Here is a 19912-nt window from a genome sequence, read left to right as displayed (position 1 = left end):
AAAGGCAACAATACATCCCCCGCCCCCGAGCTGAACAGGCGGAGCTACCTCCTACTTCACAGCCACTTGGGAGGCAGTTGTATAGCTCTACCCCTGAACATTAGGAAACATTCCACTTACAAAAAGAAAGGGAGGACTTGTGGCACCTTAGAGACTAACAAATTTCTTTGAGCATAAGCTTTCGTGAGCTACAGCTCACTTCATGCATCCGAAGAAGTGAGCTGTAGCTCATGAAAGCTTATGCTCAAATAAATTGGTTAGTCTCTAAGGTGCCACAAGTCCTCCTTTTCTTTTTGCGAATACAGACTAACACGGCTGCTACTCTGAAACATTCCACTTACAGAGTCTGACAGGCTTTCTTTTCTTACCTGGTTGTTCTTTTTAAATGACACCTGCAAATCACTAATCCAGTTACCATTTATTTCATATGTCAAATTATAATCCTAATTTAATTTCATACAAAGCAACATAATAGGAATGATTAAGCCAATTACATCACAACACCTCTTAAAACTACTCACAATGGCAGGATTAGAGCTCAAAACCAAAGCAGAGAGCCCCAGTTCTTGATGGAGCTCCCCCACTGTACAAGCATAGGTGTCTCTTTTCCTGTTGCACAAAGTTGTGTGCCTCCTGACATGTGCTGGACTGTCATTAACAAATTTATTTAAATTAATGCTGCATCTCAGCATTAGCTAGAGTAGGCAGGCTGTGTGGCTGCCTCTACAAATAGTACTAATGGCACTTCGCAGGCTGAGACATGTGAAAGAGGTGATCTCACCCTTCTCCTCTAAGACACTGAGTACATAGTTTTTTACTCTATATTATTTGGGTCAGGAAGCTGTTGATATTGAAGGCTCCAGTGAGAGAGAAGGAAAGAAGAGAGCAGGAACTGATTGAAGGTAGGGTCTTCTAAAGCAGGAGTATCAAATTCATTTTAGGGAGTGGGCTGAATTCCATTTTTAACTATGGTCAGTGAGCCACGTTAGAAATTACCCACAATCCACAGCAGAACTCTCACTGATATCAATTGGAGGTTTGTACAAAGATGAAAGGTAGGATACGGCCTTTACGTAGTAAGTAAGTAACCTTTGAAACTAAGATTTTTGGATGTCCTATTGAAAATTAGGTATCTAAATCCCTTAGGAGGCTTTAAAATCTCAGCCTTAGTTGTTATTATTTGGTCACTATCTTACTGTCAAATTTAGCATCATTCAATATAGCTATCTTTTAGGACTACCGCTATTTCTGTCCTCTATTTCTATTCCTTCCCCTCCCTCCTCTGTCTGTGCTCCCCATTTCCTGTCTTTGTATCTATCTGACTTTTTTCCCTTTGCTATTTCTTTCCTGCAGCAACTTCCAATTTCATTCCTGGTGGTCCTTATTTCCACCTGCTGAAATGCATTTCTCCATCATATCTACTAAAATCCTGAGAAATGCAATAGTTTCTGCTGGTATTTAAAGTGCAACAAGATTAATGGAGGGGGGGGAGCAAACACCTCTTAGAGGTGTTGTTTTGAGCTGTCTGTAGACAGGCAGCTATCACTGTATCAGTTTACTCTCACTCCACATTTGAAAGCTTTTCTTGGCAACTATGAAAAACGTAGGAGGTTTCTTTGTTTAATAAATGAAAGTTTAGATTCTACCGAATCTGAATGTACTGTACAGTACATAGCATGCACAGTATACGGCATGTAGACTGGGTGTGTGACACCATCATTCTAAGCCTTGAAGCCATTCTCATGAAGGCCTCTCTCGACAATAATAATTTTCTGACTCATGCACCCTGAAGGGGCCAGGGCATCTGTGGATGCATCCTCTCAGCAGGCTCCTTTATTGCGGCTCCCAAGCCCTAGTTGCAACCTAAAGCTACCATAAGAGAGAAAAGTGAAGAGGATAATGACTACCCTCCTTTGGGAATAGTTTAAATAGCACCCTAACCCCCCCCGAGAATAGGAAGCCAGGATGGTGGAGGGAGGGGTACCTTTTTGTACCTTTTTAATAGGCAGCAGGTTTAAAAGAAACAAATGGAAGTATTTCTTCATACAGTGCACACTCAACCTGTTGCCAGGGGATGTTGTGAAGGCCAAAACTATAACAGGGTTCAAAAAAGAATTAGATAAGTTCACGGAGAATGAGTCCATCAAGGACTGTTAGCCAGGATGGCAAGGATGCCGCCCCTTGCTCTTAGTGTCCCTAACCTCTGTTTGCCAGAAGCTGGGAGTGGATGACAGGGGGATGATCACTCAATGACTGCCTCTTCTGTTCATTCCCCCTGAAGCACCTGGTATTGGCCACTGTTGGAAGACAGGTCCTGGGCTCGATAGACCATCGGTCTGACCCTGTAAGGCTGTTCTTATATGCCAGCCATGGTCAAACTGTCCCAGAACACCTACAGAATAAATGGTCATGTGTTGCTGACCCATTGTTTTCCCACTCTCTCCTAGTACATGAACATGCACACACCCAAATGTCATGCTAAATCCTGAAATACTAAAGTTAATCAAAAGCGATCCCAATTTGATGTAAAGAAGAAACTAAACTAAACCACATACCACTCCTACAAGTTCAGAAGCTGCAGTTGAATCACACTGAGTTATTTCCTCCATTCTACAAAACTGCTGGCACGTACAGCTGATTGTTTTTGTTTTCTACCAGCGACTCAGGGGAGAGGTTTAAAGAGCATGTTATAAAGCTTGGGGTCTCTTTCCATATAACCAGCAAACCTCAACTATTTTGAAAAAAAAAAAAAAGAAAAAAAAGAAAGGGGTTCTCCCGTTGGCATAGCTAATCCACCTCCCCGAGAGGCAGGAACTAGGTCGATGGAAGAATTCTAGTGTCGACCTAGCGCAGTCTACACAGGCTAGGTCAGCTTAACTTTGTCGCTCAGGAGTGTGGACTTTTCATACCCCCAAGTGACGTAGCTGGTTCGACCCAACTTTTTAGTGTAGACCAGGCCTCAGAACCAAAAGAAAGAAAATATTTTCCTGGACCCTTCCATTAAAATTAACCCTAGTGAAAAAACTTTTGATCCTAAAAGGGAAGAGTTCACAGAACTAGAGCAGAGCAAAAAAAGTATACTAAAGGCAAAGTGATACTAAAGGCATCAGTCTAACAGTGCTTTCAATGTGCAAATCTCCCATTGACTTTAATGGGACTTAACACACATCCAATCACAACTATATGGGAAAAAATGCTCTCTGTCCACCAAAAAAGGCTCTTTTAAAAAATGTGCTAAAGCAATTCAGTTAGATATGTAATAATAAAATATTTAAGACAAAATTTTGAAAGTTTATAACTTAATAAGTTGTTCCTTTGCCTCTCTGGAGTTTGTTGATAATGTGGACCAATAGCTTTCTTTTAATTAATCATCTTTTTTTTTGGAAATTTATAGACGTCAACTATTTTTTTCAAAACCATGTGCGGATTTTACACAAAATTATCCTGAAGATTTCTAAAACATACCTAGCATCATCAAAGACCCAAATGTTTTATGGTTTGGGGGGGACGGGGGGGACGGAGGGGGGGAGAAATCTACCAACTAACAATGGTCTCGCTAGACCAGGGATGGCCAACCTGAGCCTGAGAAGGAGCCAGAATTTACCAATGTACTAAGAGTCAAAGAGCCACAGTAATACGTCAGCAACCCCTCATCAGCTCCCACCACCGCCCCACCGCTCCCAGCACCTCCCACCCACCAGCAGCCTTGCCGATCAGCGCTTCCCCCTCCCACCCCGCACCTCCCAATCAGCTCTGGAGGCTCCGTGCAGGAGGCTCTGGGAGAAGGTGGGAGGAGCGAGTGCATGGCAGGCTCAGGGGAGGGAGTGGGAAGGGGTGGAGTTGGGGCAGGGCCTGTGGCAGAGCCAGGGGTTGAGCAGTGAGCAGCCCCCGGCACATTGGAAAGTTGGCGCCTGTAGCTCCAGCCCCAGAGTTGGTGCCTATACAAGGAACCGCATATTAACTTCTGAAGAGCCGCATGTGGCTCCAAAGCCACAAGTTGGCCACCCCTGCACTAGGCCTTCACCTGACAGAGCACAAATGTTGTAAAGAAATAGTGTTTTGCTAATTCCCCCAGTATGTGTTTTCTTGGGAAAGTTACACATTTCTAAACATTGCCAGGTTATGTGTTTACTAAATGGAATACACAGGCAGAATTTAAAACAAAAGCATATTACTAGGAACTCTTTCTTTTAGTAATTTAGTTTTCTCTTTTTTATTCCAACAAATCTAAAGGAAATACAGCTATAAAAGCCTTTCAGTAACAGGTAGACCAACAGACAAACTTTCAGCAACAGGTGCAATGGATGAACCCACACAAAAATACACCAGCACCCACTTCATCCGCATACACTTTATACATGTGAAAGCCTGTTGGTGCCTCCAGATGTGAAGCACTTATTGTATCTGCAGTTGAAAATCCATTCCCTAGAAAGCCCGATTTAAACCTATAGGGAAATGCAGCCTAAAAATTGGTAATCCCGGCTGATACCATCATGCAAGCTCCGATTTTAAGCCTTTTCATCCAAGTCATCCTCTATCTGCGAATTAGTCAAATCCACACAAACTGTTTTTCATAACTTAAGAGTTACTTTTATTTGCTATTCAGAATCACTGTTGGGAATCTTGAATCTGAAATTGCTTCTCCTCACAAACTGTGCTTATTCTCATTGACCATGTGCACACACATAGGTTTGTTAGCATAGTGTTGCTCGTTAGCACTGGTCTGCGGGACATTTATTTTGCATTCAGACAAAAGGAAGGGGAAGCACTTAGTTTTAAGGGGAAAGAAAAGAGTTATGTAGAGTGTGGAAACAGGTATAAGAAAAAATGTTAAGCCAATTAGCCAAATGTTGGATTCACTAAACTTGAGCGTATCTGTTTTATTCTCTCTCTCTCTTTGTGTGTATAAATGAATAGCCCTTGGTATTTTATATAGATATAAATACCAAGGGCTATTCATCTCCCAAATACATACACACACACACACACACACACACACACACATACATAAAAGATAGCCCATGGTATTCCTTCTCTAGACATGGACATTCTATTAGTAAAGCTACTTTCTGAGGGAAGGGGAAAAAAAAGCCTCTTGGGCTTATAAAATCTTATAGAAAGACCCCACTCATGTCTCTAGTAGGTGATACTAGAAGTGACACTTGTACGGATTCAGACTTATAAAATCCAAAAGATTATGAGAAATCGTTAAAATTACTGATGTAAAAAGGAGCTTCAAACTGTGATCTCTATGAAGTTGATTTTAAGACTGAAACCAACCTGCAAGTTAGGCCATAAAACAATAGCATAGCCTTTTCCACAGTGGGTTAGGCTGTGAGAGATATTGCCACAGTAATCTTCAGTAATACTTCTGTTTACCCAGCTAGTATGAAGGATTATGGAGATGAGTTCACAAGAGTTGACCCTCCAGGTTTATTAAATATTCAATGAATATTCTGTATGCATGCTGGGTATTAAATAAAAAATGGAAAATGCTGCTGACTACCAGATGTTAAATACTTCAAATAATACTGGAGTAGCACTATTTATTTTTTAATAATTTTATCAGCTATCACAACACAAAAACATGCAACAAAGACATAACCATAAGTCATATTATCATAAACGTTTAGATGCTTTTAAAGTGTTAAAATTTAGGATTTTTTGTTGTTGTTGGGCTAATTTTGTTTATGGTATTCCTTATAAACTTGAAGAAGTTATTTCATCCTCTCTTGATTGTTTCACTTTGGTAGTAATATCACTGCTATTTTCTCACCTGCAGTGGTATCACAGCATGTGGGCTTTCAGCAGCAGGGGACTCTTCATTGTCATGATTTACCCTAATGTTCCTACAATCTCTTCCCCCTCCCTTATCTATTCTCTCTTCTCAGCTAGCTGGCTATAGCCTACACACAATCTGCCTTGCCTAAAATCATCTGCTACTAGCATTCAATTAAGAACTGTGATCAACACCATAAGGTACATCGACCAATAAGCGCTAGGATGCACCCCAACCAGTTTGCAGAATAGCTCTGGAGTGTTCTCTGGAACACGTATGCAGTATGCCATGGATACACTTACAATTGAACACAGCTGCTGAATAAACTGCTTTCTGCTTGGGGTGTATTGTGAATAAGGGCCATGAACAAATGAGTTAACCAACAGATTGCAAATCAGATAATGGCTACCAGTACTTAATTGTTAAGACTTGTGAGTTGCAAATTTATGGAACACGAACAAATCGAGCATTAAGTCAACTGCAATTTTAAAAGTCACTAGAACACTACCTTTTGCTTTTTCTCCTTGGCTCCCCTAAATAAAATTTCCCTGAGTAAACAAAAGGAAATAATATCACCAAACAGCCCCACGTTACATCCTCAGAGTTTCAGGACTACAGGATAGTTGTTGAACTGGTGGATCTGAATCACAGAACTCCCAAATTTCAGGTAGGAAATTACCCTCTTCTGTGACATCGGATCCACCAGTCTAAATTGATGGGACCTATATAACAAAACTGCATCAAACTACACACCTTCAGTCCAAATGCAGCATCCTCCGAGGCCAAGACTTCAACCTGAAATTATAAGGAGAAAGATCATTTCAAATTTAGCCACCTATCAGAAACCTTCCCTGAGCACAGCACCAGAATCCAGGCCAAACAAATATCCTGGAAGTGGGGGCCCTTGTGTAGTCTACCACATGGAAACCTAGATAGGGCATTGGCCATGCCAAACTAACAACCAACCACAGAAATCCTCAGAGAAGAAAGAGGGAGCTCCGCAATCATTCTTTAAGACCTACACCTGACACAAAGAAGGTCACCTGCCTAAGCCATGCCAGGAGGGCAGACCACAATTTTTCAGTGCCACACACCTTACTGTAATACAGCTGGAACCATGTTTTTCCATGGATGTTGAGTCACAGGAAGAAGTTTCCTGTGAACATTCAGAATCACCCGGCAGGATAATTATCTGACACAGCAGACCAGAATGATCTAAACTCCTACCCCCCTTCACTCCTCCACACTAGGACTAATACTCTTGCATCATCACGAAGTGGAAAAACTGCAGCTGGAAAGTAGGCAGGATAAAGTCTCACTTATAGACCCCTGTCCTGTCTTGGGCAGAGCAGATTCTTCTGAAACGCTGGAATTGAGAGAATAAGATCTCTCCTGGCAAAGACTGTTTCTGCCTGACTGCAAGGTTTGGGAGCTCAAGGGACATAGGCTTGTTAAGTGCCAAAAGTGAAATTACTTATTGGTTGCCTTGCAGCTTACAGGTCTAGGAGTTGGTAACCTATTAATCTGGACTGAGAGAGCTGAGAGAATGGAAAAACAGGCACAGTATCTGATTTTCCATTGAAAATGTCGGCTTCTTGTAAATATTTCACATTTCAGCACTTCTACACTGAGAATCTCAAAGTGCTCTTATACATTCTAATTAATTAAGCCCACAATACCCTTCTGAGGTTGGGAAGTGTCCTCATCCCATTTTACATATAGGGAAAGGAGGCACAGAAAGGTTAGGTGATTTGCCCATGGTCAGGAACCAAGTCAGTAGCAGAGCCAGGAACAGACCTCCGGATTCCTGCCCTTAGTCCCTGCCTGCTTTAAACACTAGAAAACACTTCCTTCCTTTGACTTACATTTTATTTTAAAATGCTAATACTGCATTATAATTTATACAACTAGTATAACTAGAACTAATGTATCTAATCTACAGTTTAACTTAAAAAAGGAAAGAAGGATTTCAAGCAAATCAAGAAAAGAAATGAATGGCAAGTTTCAGCCTCAAGCAAATTTTAATGCCTGAGTTATAAACCTCTGAAAAAGACATTTTATAATGGAAAGGCTGACAAACTAACAACAATGGCAGCACTTTAACATATTTGTGTCATGATCTAACAACATATAACCTCTATTCATTCTGTACATAAAAAAGGGAGGGGGTGCTCTAATGGACCTATGATGGAGAAGAGAGCATGCGCCACATGCTCCTCAACCATAACCTGTCCAGCTGATTAAGGAACGGCACTGACAGGCTCCCAAATGGGATCCTGAGAGGGATGTGAAACAGACGGGAACAGAGTAAGAAAAATCTACATAAATAAAATCAATCTAATAATGATAATTGTGAGCACTTAATACTCAAAGGGCTTTATAAATACTAAATAATCAATTCTGGTGAGATTGCTAAATATCCATAGTACAGTTTGCAGAAACTGATACACAGAGTTAACTGACTTGCCCAAGGCTACACAAGGACTAAGTATTAGATGCAGGACTAGAACTAAGCATCATGCTCAGACCCTTACAATGCATATGGCTCTTCCCCAAAATGATATTTAAAGTATAACCCCTCTCTTTCTTCCTCTCCCCTTTCCCTTTAAGGGAAAAATAGAATGTTCTTGATGTCACAGTTTCAAAATATACATTTACAAAACATCAATTCCAGTTTCACTTTCCCCTACAAATCATGGAACCAAAGATGGCAACAAATTGTGACACCCCAAACAATAAAAGCAAGTTTAAAATGTTATACTGTACTTTCTCTTTACAAATGGAAATATTTCCTATATAAAAATCTTACAAACACAGTTCAAAACCTCAGAATGTAGCTATCACACTGGTTGGAAATTCTAATTACAAACGTTACTGGAATAGCCCTGATAATGTCACTTCTATTTTTCCAGCAAGGATCAAAGAGGCACTGTCACACTCTTAGATCTTGGACTTTTAAACCAATTCTGTGATATAATATTTTATTTCATCTTGAAGACAGTCCAATAAAATATCAATCTGAAATCTTTGTTAGTACTGCATTTTTAAAACTCATGCTGTACTCTATTCGGTTTATTTTTCACCTCTTTGTACAAAGATTTATTTAGGATCTATCAGACATGAGGGACTGCAGACACTGTAGGTGTAGGATAAATTCTGTATAATATTCAAGTAACATACAGAGTCATGTGAGATTTCCCCATACTTCTTTTCTGAAAAAGCATTACAGCCCAGCATGGGAGGAACCCCCCTCTAGTGGGGATGAGAGGGTACTTCAATCACCACACACATTGTTCAGGCAAAAAATTAGTGAGTTTCTCTCTCTAAGAATCAAGCAAAGGGCACCTCTGTTTGCAGCCTTCTAATATATCACCTGGTTTTCACTGAACAAAAAGTGGATAACTGGGTTCATTATTACCTCAAGGCAACTAGGCAATAACTAATAGTTATTTGTGAGAGTTAACCATTTGTAATTCTACTTGATTGTTCTGGTTATTTACAGATTTTAACATATTACCTTTCTATTTTTAAAGAAAGGGAAAAGCTCACTGTGAATAACTGAGTACCTCATTGAAGAAAAGCAGACTTGGTTCTCAAATGCACCACTGTTGGTTTCATGTGTCTTTAATAGTATCTCCCCTGCAGGCGTTCCACTGAATCCTTGCTGAATACCCACTCCACCTCATTTTGCCTTTGTTTTTTCACTCCTCACAGTGCAAAATAGTCTAAGGTAACTATATCATCCATATTACAAATAAATTACAAATGAAAACACATATGCACACATGTATATATGTACACACAAACGCCATTCATTGTTCAACAGTGACTCTTCCAAATGATCTGAAGAGTTTCTAAGGCCTTGTCTACACTAACGAGGGGAGATCGAGCTAAGTTACACAACTTCAGCTACATGAATAATGTAGCTGAAGTCGATGTACTTAGATCTACTTACCGTGGCGTCCACACTACGCTATGTCAACAGGAGACGCTCTCCTGTCGACTCCCCTTGTGCTTCTCATTCAGGTGGAGTACAGGAGTCGACAGGAGAGCGATCTGTGGTTGATTTAGCCGGTCTTCATTAGATCCACTAAATCGACCACTGATGCATCTATCGCCGTGCGTCGATCCCCCGGTAAGTGTAGACAAGCCCTAAGTCTCTCCTTATTTGATAGTGTGTGAGCGCGTATGAATAAACTATATTCTATAGCCAGATCAGATTAGATTAGCACTATTGCTCACATAGTGTTCTAAGTCATAACTGAAGAATACTGTAGTATTGATTGTTTGTTGTTTGTTTGTTTTTTTAATTAAAGAAAGACTATTCAGAAACTCCTGAGGCCAGCCAGAGAAGTCCCTGTTGAACAATATGTGGCACTCCCACAAGTGGATGAGGGAGTAGCCCAGAAAACCCTTCCACCTCAGGGAGTGAGACTTAAATATTCATAAACCAGTTGGAGAACACTTCAATCTCTCTGGTCACTCGATCTCAGACCTAAAGGTCGCAATATTAAAACAAAAAGACTTCAAAAACAGACTCCAATGAGAGACTGCTGAATTGGAATTAATTTGCAAACTGGATACAATTAACTTAGGCTTGAATAGAGACTGGGAATGGATGTGTCATTACACAAAGTAAAACTATTTCCCCATGTTTATCCCTCCCCCCGCTCCTCGGACGTTCCTGTTAACTGCTCGAAATGGCCCACCTTGATTATCGCTACAAAAGGTTTTCTCCCCCCCCCCCCAACTCTCCGGCTCGTAATAGCTAAGTGATCACTCTTAAGCGATCACTCTCCTTACAGTGTGTATAACACCCATTTTTTCATGTTCTGTGTGTATATAAATCTCCTCACTGTATTTTCCACTGAATGCATCCGATGAAGTGAGTTGTAGCTCACGAAAGCTTATGCTCAAATAAATTGGTTAGGTGGCCAACTCTAAGGTGCCACCAGTACTCCTTTTCTTTTTCAAAATATTCTTTTTGCGAATACAGACTAACACGGCTACTACTCTGAAACCTTAAATATTTTTGTTTTGCTTCTAAATAAGAGATTCATATAGTACATTCCAAACTCCAGAAACAATACTGCATCACAAACAACAAAAGACTTACTGTAAACTATGCAGAAAGAGTATATAATTTTCAGCTCCTCCTCAAAGAGCCACGAGTTGTAACATACACCAAAATCATCAGGAGTAATGCTGAATACTACCTTTCCCAAGCAGACAGGGAAACAGTTAGATGATGTAAGGATATTATTACAACTTGGCCAAATCCTTGTCCTTGCTCAGTTTACTCAACTCCTCTTGGGTTCAGTGGGAGTATGTATGAGAAAATATGGGCTGAAAACTGAAGGGGGACAGAGGAATGTGGCACACTGGTAAGAAAAACCAACGACAACCAGCAACATTTTACATCTGGATTGTTATCCAGACAAAGCAGTATGAAGATTCTGTAGCAAAATATTTAAGATGTAAAGACAAAATAACCTAGTCATACAAAAAAGATGGATTGTAGTGCTCCACTTCCTCTCACAGAGACCCAATATGAGCAACAATAGTCCCTTCCTGGTTCATTAAGACTCCCAAATAATATTCTGTTATTACTAATGCTTAGCAAGAGTATTTTATCTACAATTAACTACTCAGATGAAAACTTCTAATACATATAAACTGAACATCACTCTCAGACCAAGGGGTCTCCAAACTTTATCTGCTGGAGCGGCACAAGAAGGAGGTGGAAGGCTATGTCTATTTGCGTAAAATGGAGCAGACTCCTGCCACTCTGATTAAGGTGAAGCACTCCATGCTGGCTCCTAAAGTTTTTATGGGCCACACAACAGAATTCTGTGGGCTAAATTTGCCCTGCAGGCTGCACATTGGCCATTTTTTTTTTCTATTATCATCTGTTGGACAACTTGCTAAGGAACTTAGAAGATACTAATTGTTACCACTTGCGTACTTATTAAAAAGGCTGGCTTCTGGGACTTTTCAAATCAAAATAAAAACAAAAATTAAAGAAACATTTTAATAATCATTTATTGTGGTGCTTTTGTCTTCAGTCTTCGTTGAGAAGTTCAATCAGATTAGAAAGGGGCTGCCTTCTCCTCTGGTTCCCCTCCATGATAATATCAGAACAGGATAAGAAATATGCACAGTCTGTCCTGCATTACTGTCAGACTGTCTTCCCCTTTTTGAGGTCCATCTCATGTTTGGTGGGACCAAGCAAACTAAATGAGGCTGAGTAATATAATTTTGTGCGAGTTCTGGCCAATTAGAAGATGCTGGGTTTGCTGCTGATGGAGGGGATATAGTCTGGATTGATTATTTAGCATGGAAGGCCATGTTAAAGCAGGCGCTGCAAAGTAGCTATTACCATGTCTAGCTTCTCTTGAAAATCTCCCCTTCTCCGTTAAACATGAATGCTGCTATGGTCATTCATACCTTTTATTTGTAATACCCCCTTACTTGAGCTTACCTTGAAATTGACCCAGAAATGTCAACTGTTTGCTTCTTGGTACAGGGACAGTGGATTAGTGAGTAACCTCCGCTCACTACCTTTTAGTGAGCCTTCAAGGATTTACCGATGGTATATAAAGCTCTTAATAATCTAGGCCTGAAATACTGGAGTGACCATCAACTACCATATACCCCACAAAGGCAGCTGAGATCACCTGGGATTTCCCTGCTCTCCATCCCAGGTCAATGCCTCCTTGGTTCAGGGAATGCCATCTATGGAACTCCCGTAGCCCCTTAAATATGATGTCTCTCTGTAGTTGGATAGAAAGCTTGATGTAAGGGCTTTCCATTCAGGTCAGTACAGCTTTGATTTTGGCCTCCACTTTTTCTAAGACCTTACTTTTGCCTATTTCTTTCTTATGTCGGAGCCATTTCCCCACCCCCAGGTCACGGGGTTCAACAATAATTAAAATTAGGGTTCTAATTTGTGCAGCATGACAGATGTTTAACAATAGATGCCCCCAAAATACTAAACTAAATAATAAAATTAACTTCTTTTAAAATAATACAGTAGCTTTGTGTTCTTTTTGTGTTAAAAGGAATTGGAAATATTTTCAAGAAACCATGTAAACCATGTCTGCATCTCACACTTGCTTATTAATTCTCCTCATTCTCCTTATTAGCATGTACAGACAACACAGCAGCTCAAGGACGCAGCTTGCTGAAACAGCTCTGTACTTGGTTAGCCAGAATTACAGAAAAAAACACGATGATGTCTCATATTGTTAAATGTTATTTAGTAGAATAGACCTGCCCAGTTCATATTTAAAAACAACTTTAAAATATCACAACAACTTTGGGAATCTAAAATTTACAGGAAAAAATGCACTCAGAGCTTTAATGATGTTCATAATACATGCTCTTGGACATGATTTTGACTAAACCACTGTTTTAGTCTCCCACTGCAAACATTTTGAAAATGCTAGGAACAAGGCCAATCCCTAAGAAGCAAAAAGAGATTAGACTCTGGATATTGACTAAGTAAAAGTGGTAACCATCAACCTGGTGGGATACCATAGCTATTGCAGAATAACATATAGTGGGAACAACCCAAAGAAAGGATAGAGAGTTTTAGGTTACAAAGCAATATGACAGTTCCCCAACGCCCAGAAGGACAAAGATAGACAGATCTATTTAGACCATTTATCAAGGTATAGCTACCAGGAATTTTGGCTAAACGGACGTTTGGAATTGCTTTTCATTTCTGCCTAAGGTGAATAGCTCCAGTGAAATACAAGAAACATTATACATAAGCATGTTATTCTGTTACTGTAACACACACACTGGGGTTCAAATTTTACTTCACTGCTTCCTGACTGGCTCTGTAGGAAGTCAGTCCTGTATGCACTACATAAACATATACAGAGACTTGTGGATTCTGATTAGTTTTTCACTTTGTTTCTCTCCATTTTGGGGGACAGAACCTCTCTCTGCTGGTGTAAATCGGTGTAACTCCCCTGAAGTCTGGCCTTTGGTATTTGTTCAGTGTTGTAGAGATCAAAATGACTGGTGTACTGAGCCAGAAACTAGAATAGCAGCTATTCTATTTACCTTACAAACATCCCTTATGAGGAGAGTGGAGAGCACTATAAGTACAGGATCCAAGCCTTTCATACTCAGACATTCTGACACGTGGGTACTCTTTAAGAGCTGCTGTTTGACCCTGCCACACATACCGTGGCAATTACTTGATGAAAAGCCTTTACTTACTCTAGGTAGTGCACATATATTTTTTTCTTCTCCATTTATACTCATTATTCCTCTTGCTTGGCAGACATGGTATTCTCCTCTTAATTCAGTGTCCCTGCACCTGTGTGTCCTAACAGCTGGTCTACTGAACTCTTCACACTGGGAATCTAGGGCCCATCAACCACATTTACAACACAAATATCCCCATGCCTCAAATGCACTTTTTTACAAGCTTGGCAGCCTCTCATTTATTTGCGCCCAATGCAAAAAGGGGGGGGAGGGCTTTAATTGCTAAATATTCTCTCCCCCCCACTTTCCCACCCTTCATTACTTTTAATTATTGTACAGGCAACTCTAAAGAATGAAAGAGGCAAGACAATCCTAGCTAAAACTGTACTTCTCAAACAACTTAATAACCTAAACTTAAACACAGTCAGACAATTTACAGCAAAACTTAAAGATAAATGACCAAGGACAAACCTGCATAGAAACACAAACCTTAAATTTCAGCTTTATGCCATCCTGTCAGCAACTTTTTATGCCATTTTGTTTAATTGAGCAAATATACAACCAGCATCAAAAATGCTGAGTTATTTTGTGCTGAAGATATTGTAGGCATATTAGGCAGAGGTGGCAAACACAGAAAGGATCTGTCAAAGGTAACAGATGTATCAAGGGCATGAAGCACTGTGAAGAAGGCGTTAATTACTTATGCTGAGAAAGAAAAGGTGTTTCAAAAGCAGAAACTGTTTTCAAAAGATTCAACAAATCCCTATTGTGCTGGGGAGAAAAAGCTTCCTGCTTCTCAGACAACACTTAGTTAAATCTCATTATTTTGAGTATGAGAGCTTAAAAAAAAATGTTTGAAGGAAGTTGTGTGTGTGTGTGTGTGTGTGTGTGTGTGTGTAGGGCATTCCTTCCTTCCTTCCTTCCCTCCCTCCCTCCCTCCCTCATGAGAATATCGTTTATGAAACCTGCTTCACAGACATACTTTTAATTTCAGAACCTTTATCAAAAGGTATCTCTTAATCTCTTCAAATTATAAATGCCACTCTTTATTCCTATTTTTAAATTATATCATTTTGGAATGGGTACTTTTCATCCTTATGGATGGAAGGAGATTGAAGAGAAAAAGAAAGAGGGAGCATACCTGCCTTTTGGAAATTTAGGACAAACTCTAAAGTAGTTTCCCCCTTTGCTATAAAAGCTATATTTTACTGTTAGTCCGCCTCTGAAGAACCTCAGTGTTTCATGAGTAAACACCAATAACCAAAACTGGAGACAGAGAGAGAAATTTCCTATCAGAAGATCTGCCTTACATAAGGCTTAATAATGTAAGAATTCTTTCTAAGATTACATAGGGCTCTGTTCACCCACAATCTAATTCTGATTCAGGAGACAAAACTGTCTCTTCATTATAGCATGCCATCTCTACCCTTCCCTCCTATCTCTTCCTCCCCACTCCTGTGGGATCCCCTAGGTCAGAAATTTCTAAAGCATGGTTGGTGGGGAGCTGGCTGGTCATATTCTGCAGATTCTCCTCATTTTCAAAGGAGAGAAACTGACCAGACAGACGAAGAGATGAAATGACATCCTCTGCTTTTGATCATCAACAATTTTGGTTGTTTTTTTTCCCAAAAAGGTCAATGTATGCATCGCTCTAATGACAGTTAAAACTATTAAACACATGCCCTATATTACATTTTAATGCAAGCAAGAGCTGTAGCTGCAGAGGGATGTTAGATGATCGCAAGTGGGAAGTGGTCTATGCAATTATTCAGAGAGACTTCACAGTATCTCTATTACAATATGGCCCATGCAGTATGAAAAAATTAAAGACCCCTGTCATCCCTCCTTTCCTATATCAATATCATACCATACACAAAAAAAGGGCTACTAATGACAATATTTGGGAAACACAGCTGGGCATTACCCAGGATTGTCAGATGACAGTACAGCGGTGGAAGGGACAGTTTCCAAGACAAAATATCAACACATATGCTGCCAAATAGTCATAAAAGATACAGTAATTTTCCGCATGGTTAGACATACATGTGCTAGCTCTGCTTCAGCTGGTGCCTAAAAATAGAAGCGTAGCCACAACGGCACAGGCAGTGGCTCAGGCCAGCTGCCGGAGTACAATCCATACTTGGAATTACACCTCTTAGCTACTGTATAGGAGAAGCTTCTGAGTGATGTTCTGTATATCAAAACTTGAAAGGGTAAATTTGTGGAGTGCATCTTTGCTAAACTAAATTATTTTCCTTTGTTAATGGTTGGGCTTTTTCTTTTTGCCAGGGTACAAAGACCTCTGACTGGATTACTGCCCTAAAAAATTAGTCAGATGTCACAGCAGGCCAGTTTTTGACCCAGCTGATACCAGGATTTAAAGGTTTTGTGGGAGGGAACAAGTACACTGCTCGCTGCCATAGATCCTCCACACTTTGCCAGATGGCAGCACCAAGACAATCATGGATATGAAGGGAAAAAAAGTCTCTGCAGCCCAATCAAACTTAGTGCTGAGTCATTGTCACCATAACCATCATGCAAGCCAGAGCCACTGTCACCATCTCTACCACACAAGCCACAGCCACCATCATCCCCATAGCACATTTAACACTGGTAGTCACTTCAAATTCTAAACAGGCCCCCATCATGTTGAAAGTCTGGATAAAAAAATAAAGGAATAAGGAATAATTTGTGCCTTCATTTCACTCAACAATTCTTAATGGGAGTAAAATTAAAACAACAGTACAAAAGTGGCCTCCAAAAATGTATATTCCCTGATTTACCACACAAAACTTAAATTTGCATATGCTAATCAGATAGATACTCAAATGCCTGATTTGATTACACTAATATGGGTTTTTGCACACCAAGGTGGGAGTATGCAGTTCTGCAGGCCACACTTGAAAATTCAGCTTTAACAGTACATCCTTAAAAACAGGAAAATTCAGAGGCAAATTTTGCTATCAGTTATTTCAGTGGAGATATTCCTCACTTCTACCAGTGTGACTGAGTGCAGAATCTTGCCTACAGACTTCAGTGACACACTAAAATATGAAGATATCTGGAGTCCATAAAGCAAACAATCACTATAAAAATGTTTGTGGCATTTTTAATATTTGGATACCATCTTACAAAATGCAAATGCTCTTTTATTATAAAATTGAAATTTCTTTTCACAAACAGGAAAAGAATAATACTCCTGGAGACAGGGAAAACAGAAAGGATGAAGTAGCTTGCTGTAATTCCACTGCCTTACAATTTCTCGTTCTTCATTGTGTTTTATGACTGTCTTTTGAGTTTTGTTCCAGATATATGGGGTACTTCTAGATAAATACAGGGTACACATTAGTATTTTTCTCAAGCTATGTGAACTTTAAAGTAACTCCTTCTTCATGTATTTTTATTATTCCAGGTCAGAGTAAATCGTAAAAAAACCCCAAATGATCCACTAATCATTTACTGTCTCGTGTAATTTGTTTTTTTACAAGTAGCATTACTTTATGTCTCTCTAAGCTCCCGCCAAAAATCTTAACAAGGCCTCAAGCAAATAAGAACTCCAGCAAGTACACTAGGTAACATACAACCCCCAAATTCACATTCAGGCATGAGAACCTACACAAACTCAAACTAACGCTCTGGTGACTATTTCAGTAGAGATTTCTTCATCAGTTTTCATCATCTAATTTCCATGTGTGTGTAAAAGCATGCACACACATAATGCACACACACTTTGCACAGATAAAACATGTGTAGATAAAAATGTATGTGAGTTAAGATTCTTTCCATAACTTTTCTTTAGGGACCAAACCCCAGAACTGGCTCTGTTTTCTAATTAGGAAGGCAGCACCAATTATATGCAGTGGGCTGAGGACACGGGAGACAGCTTACACCATGAAGCTCGTTTTACATGGAATGTAAAGGAAAACTCAGAACAGCAATCTCAAAGGTGAAAGGCTAGAGCTTTAATCTTTAAACCACCCAGCCCTGGCAGATCCTTTCAACACTTTTGTGTTTTGTGGAGTCCATTTCATTTCTGCACACGTTTTCACAAAAGGTGTTTCTTTCAAATTAAGAATGTATGGTTAAACCTAAAAGGAATCCAGTTGTTGACAGTTTTTGCTGTAGTTCATTTGTTATGTCTTGCTAAGAGTTTACAAACAGATGTCCCAATGCATCTCCACTGGATATAATTTTAGTCTAGACAGGGGAAATCCAAGCTACTGCTGCCCAAACAACATAAACACAGGAAGATTTTAAATCAGTCATTTCATTAATAGGAACACATCTAATAATATAAGGGGAGGGTGTTTTGGAAGCAAGCCTACTTCAGAGCCTAAAACAGCCTAATTGCATGGTATTGTTCTTGTGCTAGGCAGGGCTATGGAACGATAAGTCTTACAAACCAGATTTTGGTGCTGTGGTGGATTACAATAAAATGAGCCTTGTTTCTCTAATATAAGTGGCTTTCAAGATCAGTGACAACTTTGCATTAAATGGTAAACAGACTAAAACGTCTTATGCAGCATAGGTATTCATCTCTGCTTTGATAAATTCAGGTCAGTGCCCACACAAATATATTTCTAGCATGACCATTATTTCCGTTTTCTTTAAAATTGCTTTATCTGGGAAACAGGGTTAAATACAGCTGCTATTAACATCCTCCGTATTCATCCCTGTGCTCCTTAGTCCTAGCCTGCTGTCTGTTCCCCAAACATATAAACGTCTGTGGAAGATGGTTTTATGCCAGTCAATTCCATGCCTTTTGGGTTTTTAAACAGTAGGTTTCTCTTTATTTTTTGGGGGGAAAGGTTGTCATTTTTGTTGTTTTTTATGTTACTTATTTTGTTTATTTGTATTCTGTGAACAATAGTTGTGCCTTCTTCAAGAAGCTCAGTATACAACAGTCATCTCAGACCAACTGTTAACCAGTGGGTGTTGGTGTAACAGTAGAATGATATGATGGGGCTGAAGGGGGAGGAGAAAAGTTTAAAAAATCCACAGATGGAGTCTAATTTTTTAGATTCGACATGTACATATAAACTGAAGATAGAAATGTGTTTCTTTTCAGCAGCACTCTATTCCATTGTCAATGTGCTCTGAAAAGTTGTCAAAGCATCTTTTAACCTAACGCACATATTTGTGTTACTGTGTCCAGAGGATCTGGTTTCAAGTTTCACTTCCCAGCTTAGATATACTGATATATATATACACATATATAGATATTCACCATGCATATTATTTTTTTCTCTAATGCATTTCCAAAAGGAGAGAAGGTGAGGTTGTCTCTTTAATTCAGATTTCATAGTGAGGAGTTAAGAGGCTCTGCGGACCCCAACTTATTAACCTGTGCCAATTTAACTAGTATTACTCAAGAGGTTCAGAAATCTAAAAATAGGGGCTAATCTTTGCAGACTGACAGCAGCTAATCAGTAGCTGCCCTGTCACAATATGTCCCTCCTACTCTTTACAATCTAAGTAAAAAACATTATATATATATGGATGGACGTTCTGTAATTTGTTTTGTGCTCATCTCTTCTGGAAAAGAAAACAAAAAGACGTAATTTTAGCTTGCTTTCAGCTTAAAATGAAACTTCTGGGCTTTCTTAGCAGTAAGCAATGGCTTTCTGAAAACAAGAAATACTTGTACGTCTATCAAATCCTGCTGTCAAAGTGATAAAATCCTTTATTTTTACTTACAATAAAAATAAACAAGCAACTCTGTGTAATTAGATGCATAAGAGATATGTGTTTGAAGTTTTACACATGTAACTTTGGTCTTTCCAGATTTTATTAGAACATAAAACAAGATTAACAATCTCATACACATTCACTGTTTCTCCCCAAGCATGTAACAAATTTGTATATGTGGACACATTTCTTGCCCTATTGCTTCTCAACTTCCAATCCTCTGTA

General features: G+C 39.5%; 1 protein-coding gene across 14 annotated transcripts in view; it reads right to left on the bottom strand.

The window, feature by feature from the left end:
• Window positions 1-19912, bottom strand: part of ARID1B (AT-rich interaction domain 1B) — a 398456-nt gene that overhangs the window by 182436 nt on the left and 196108 nt on the right. For 10 of the 14 annotated variants that reach the window (XM_074948671.1, XM_074948674.1, XM_074948664.1 and 7 more), the window contains exon 5: window positions 6533-6574. The exons of the other annotated variants lie outside the window; for them this stretch is intronic. In XM_074948671.1, the coding sequence (XP_074804772.1) occupies window positions 6533-6574 (42 nt within the window). The remainder of the gene's footprint in view (window positions 1-6532; window positions 6575-19912) is intronic. 14 annotated transcript variants of the gene reach the window in all.

This window comes from Natator depressus, chromosome 3 (assembly GCF_965152275.1).
Source record: "Natator depressus isolate rNatDep1 chromosome 3, rNatDep2.hap1, whole genome shotgun sequence".
In the NCBI taxonomy this organism is placed as follows: Eukaryota; Metazoa; Chordata; order Testudines; family Cheloniidae; genus Natator; species Natator depressus.
Note: the sequence above shows the minus strand (reverse complement) of the source record. Positions and strands in the feature narration are given on the sequence as shown.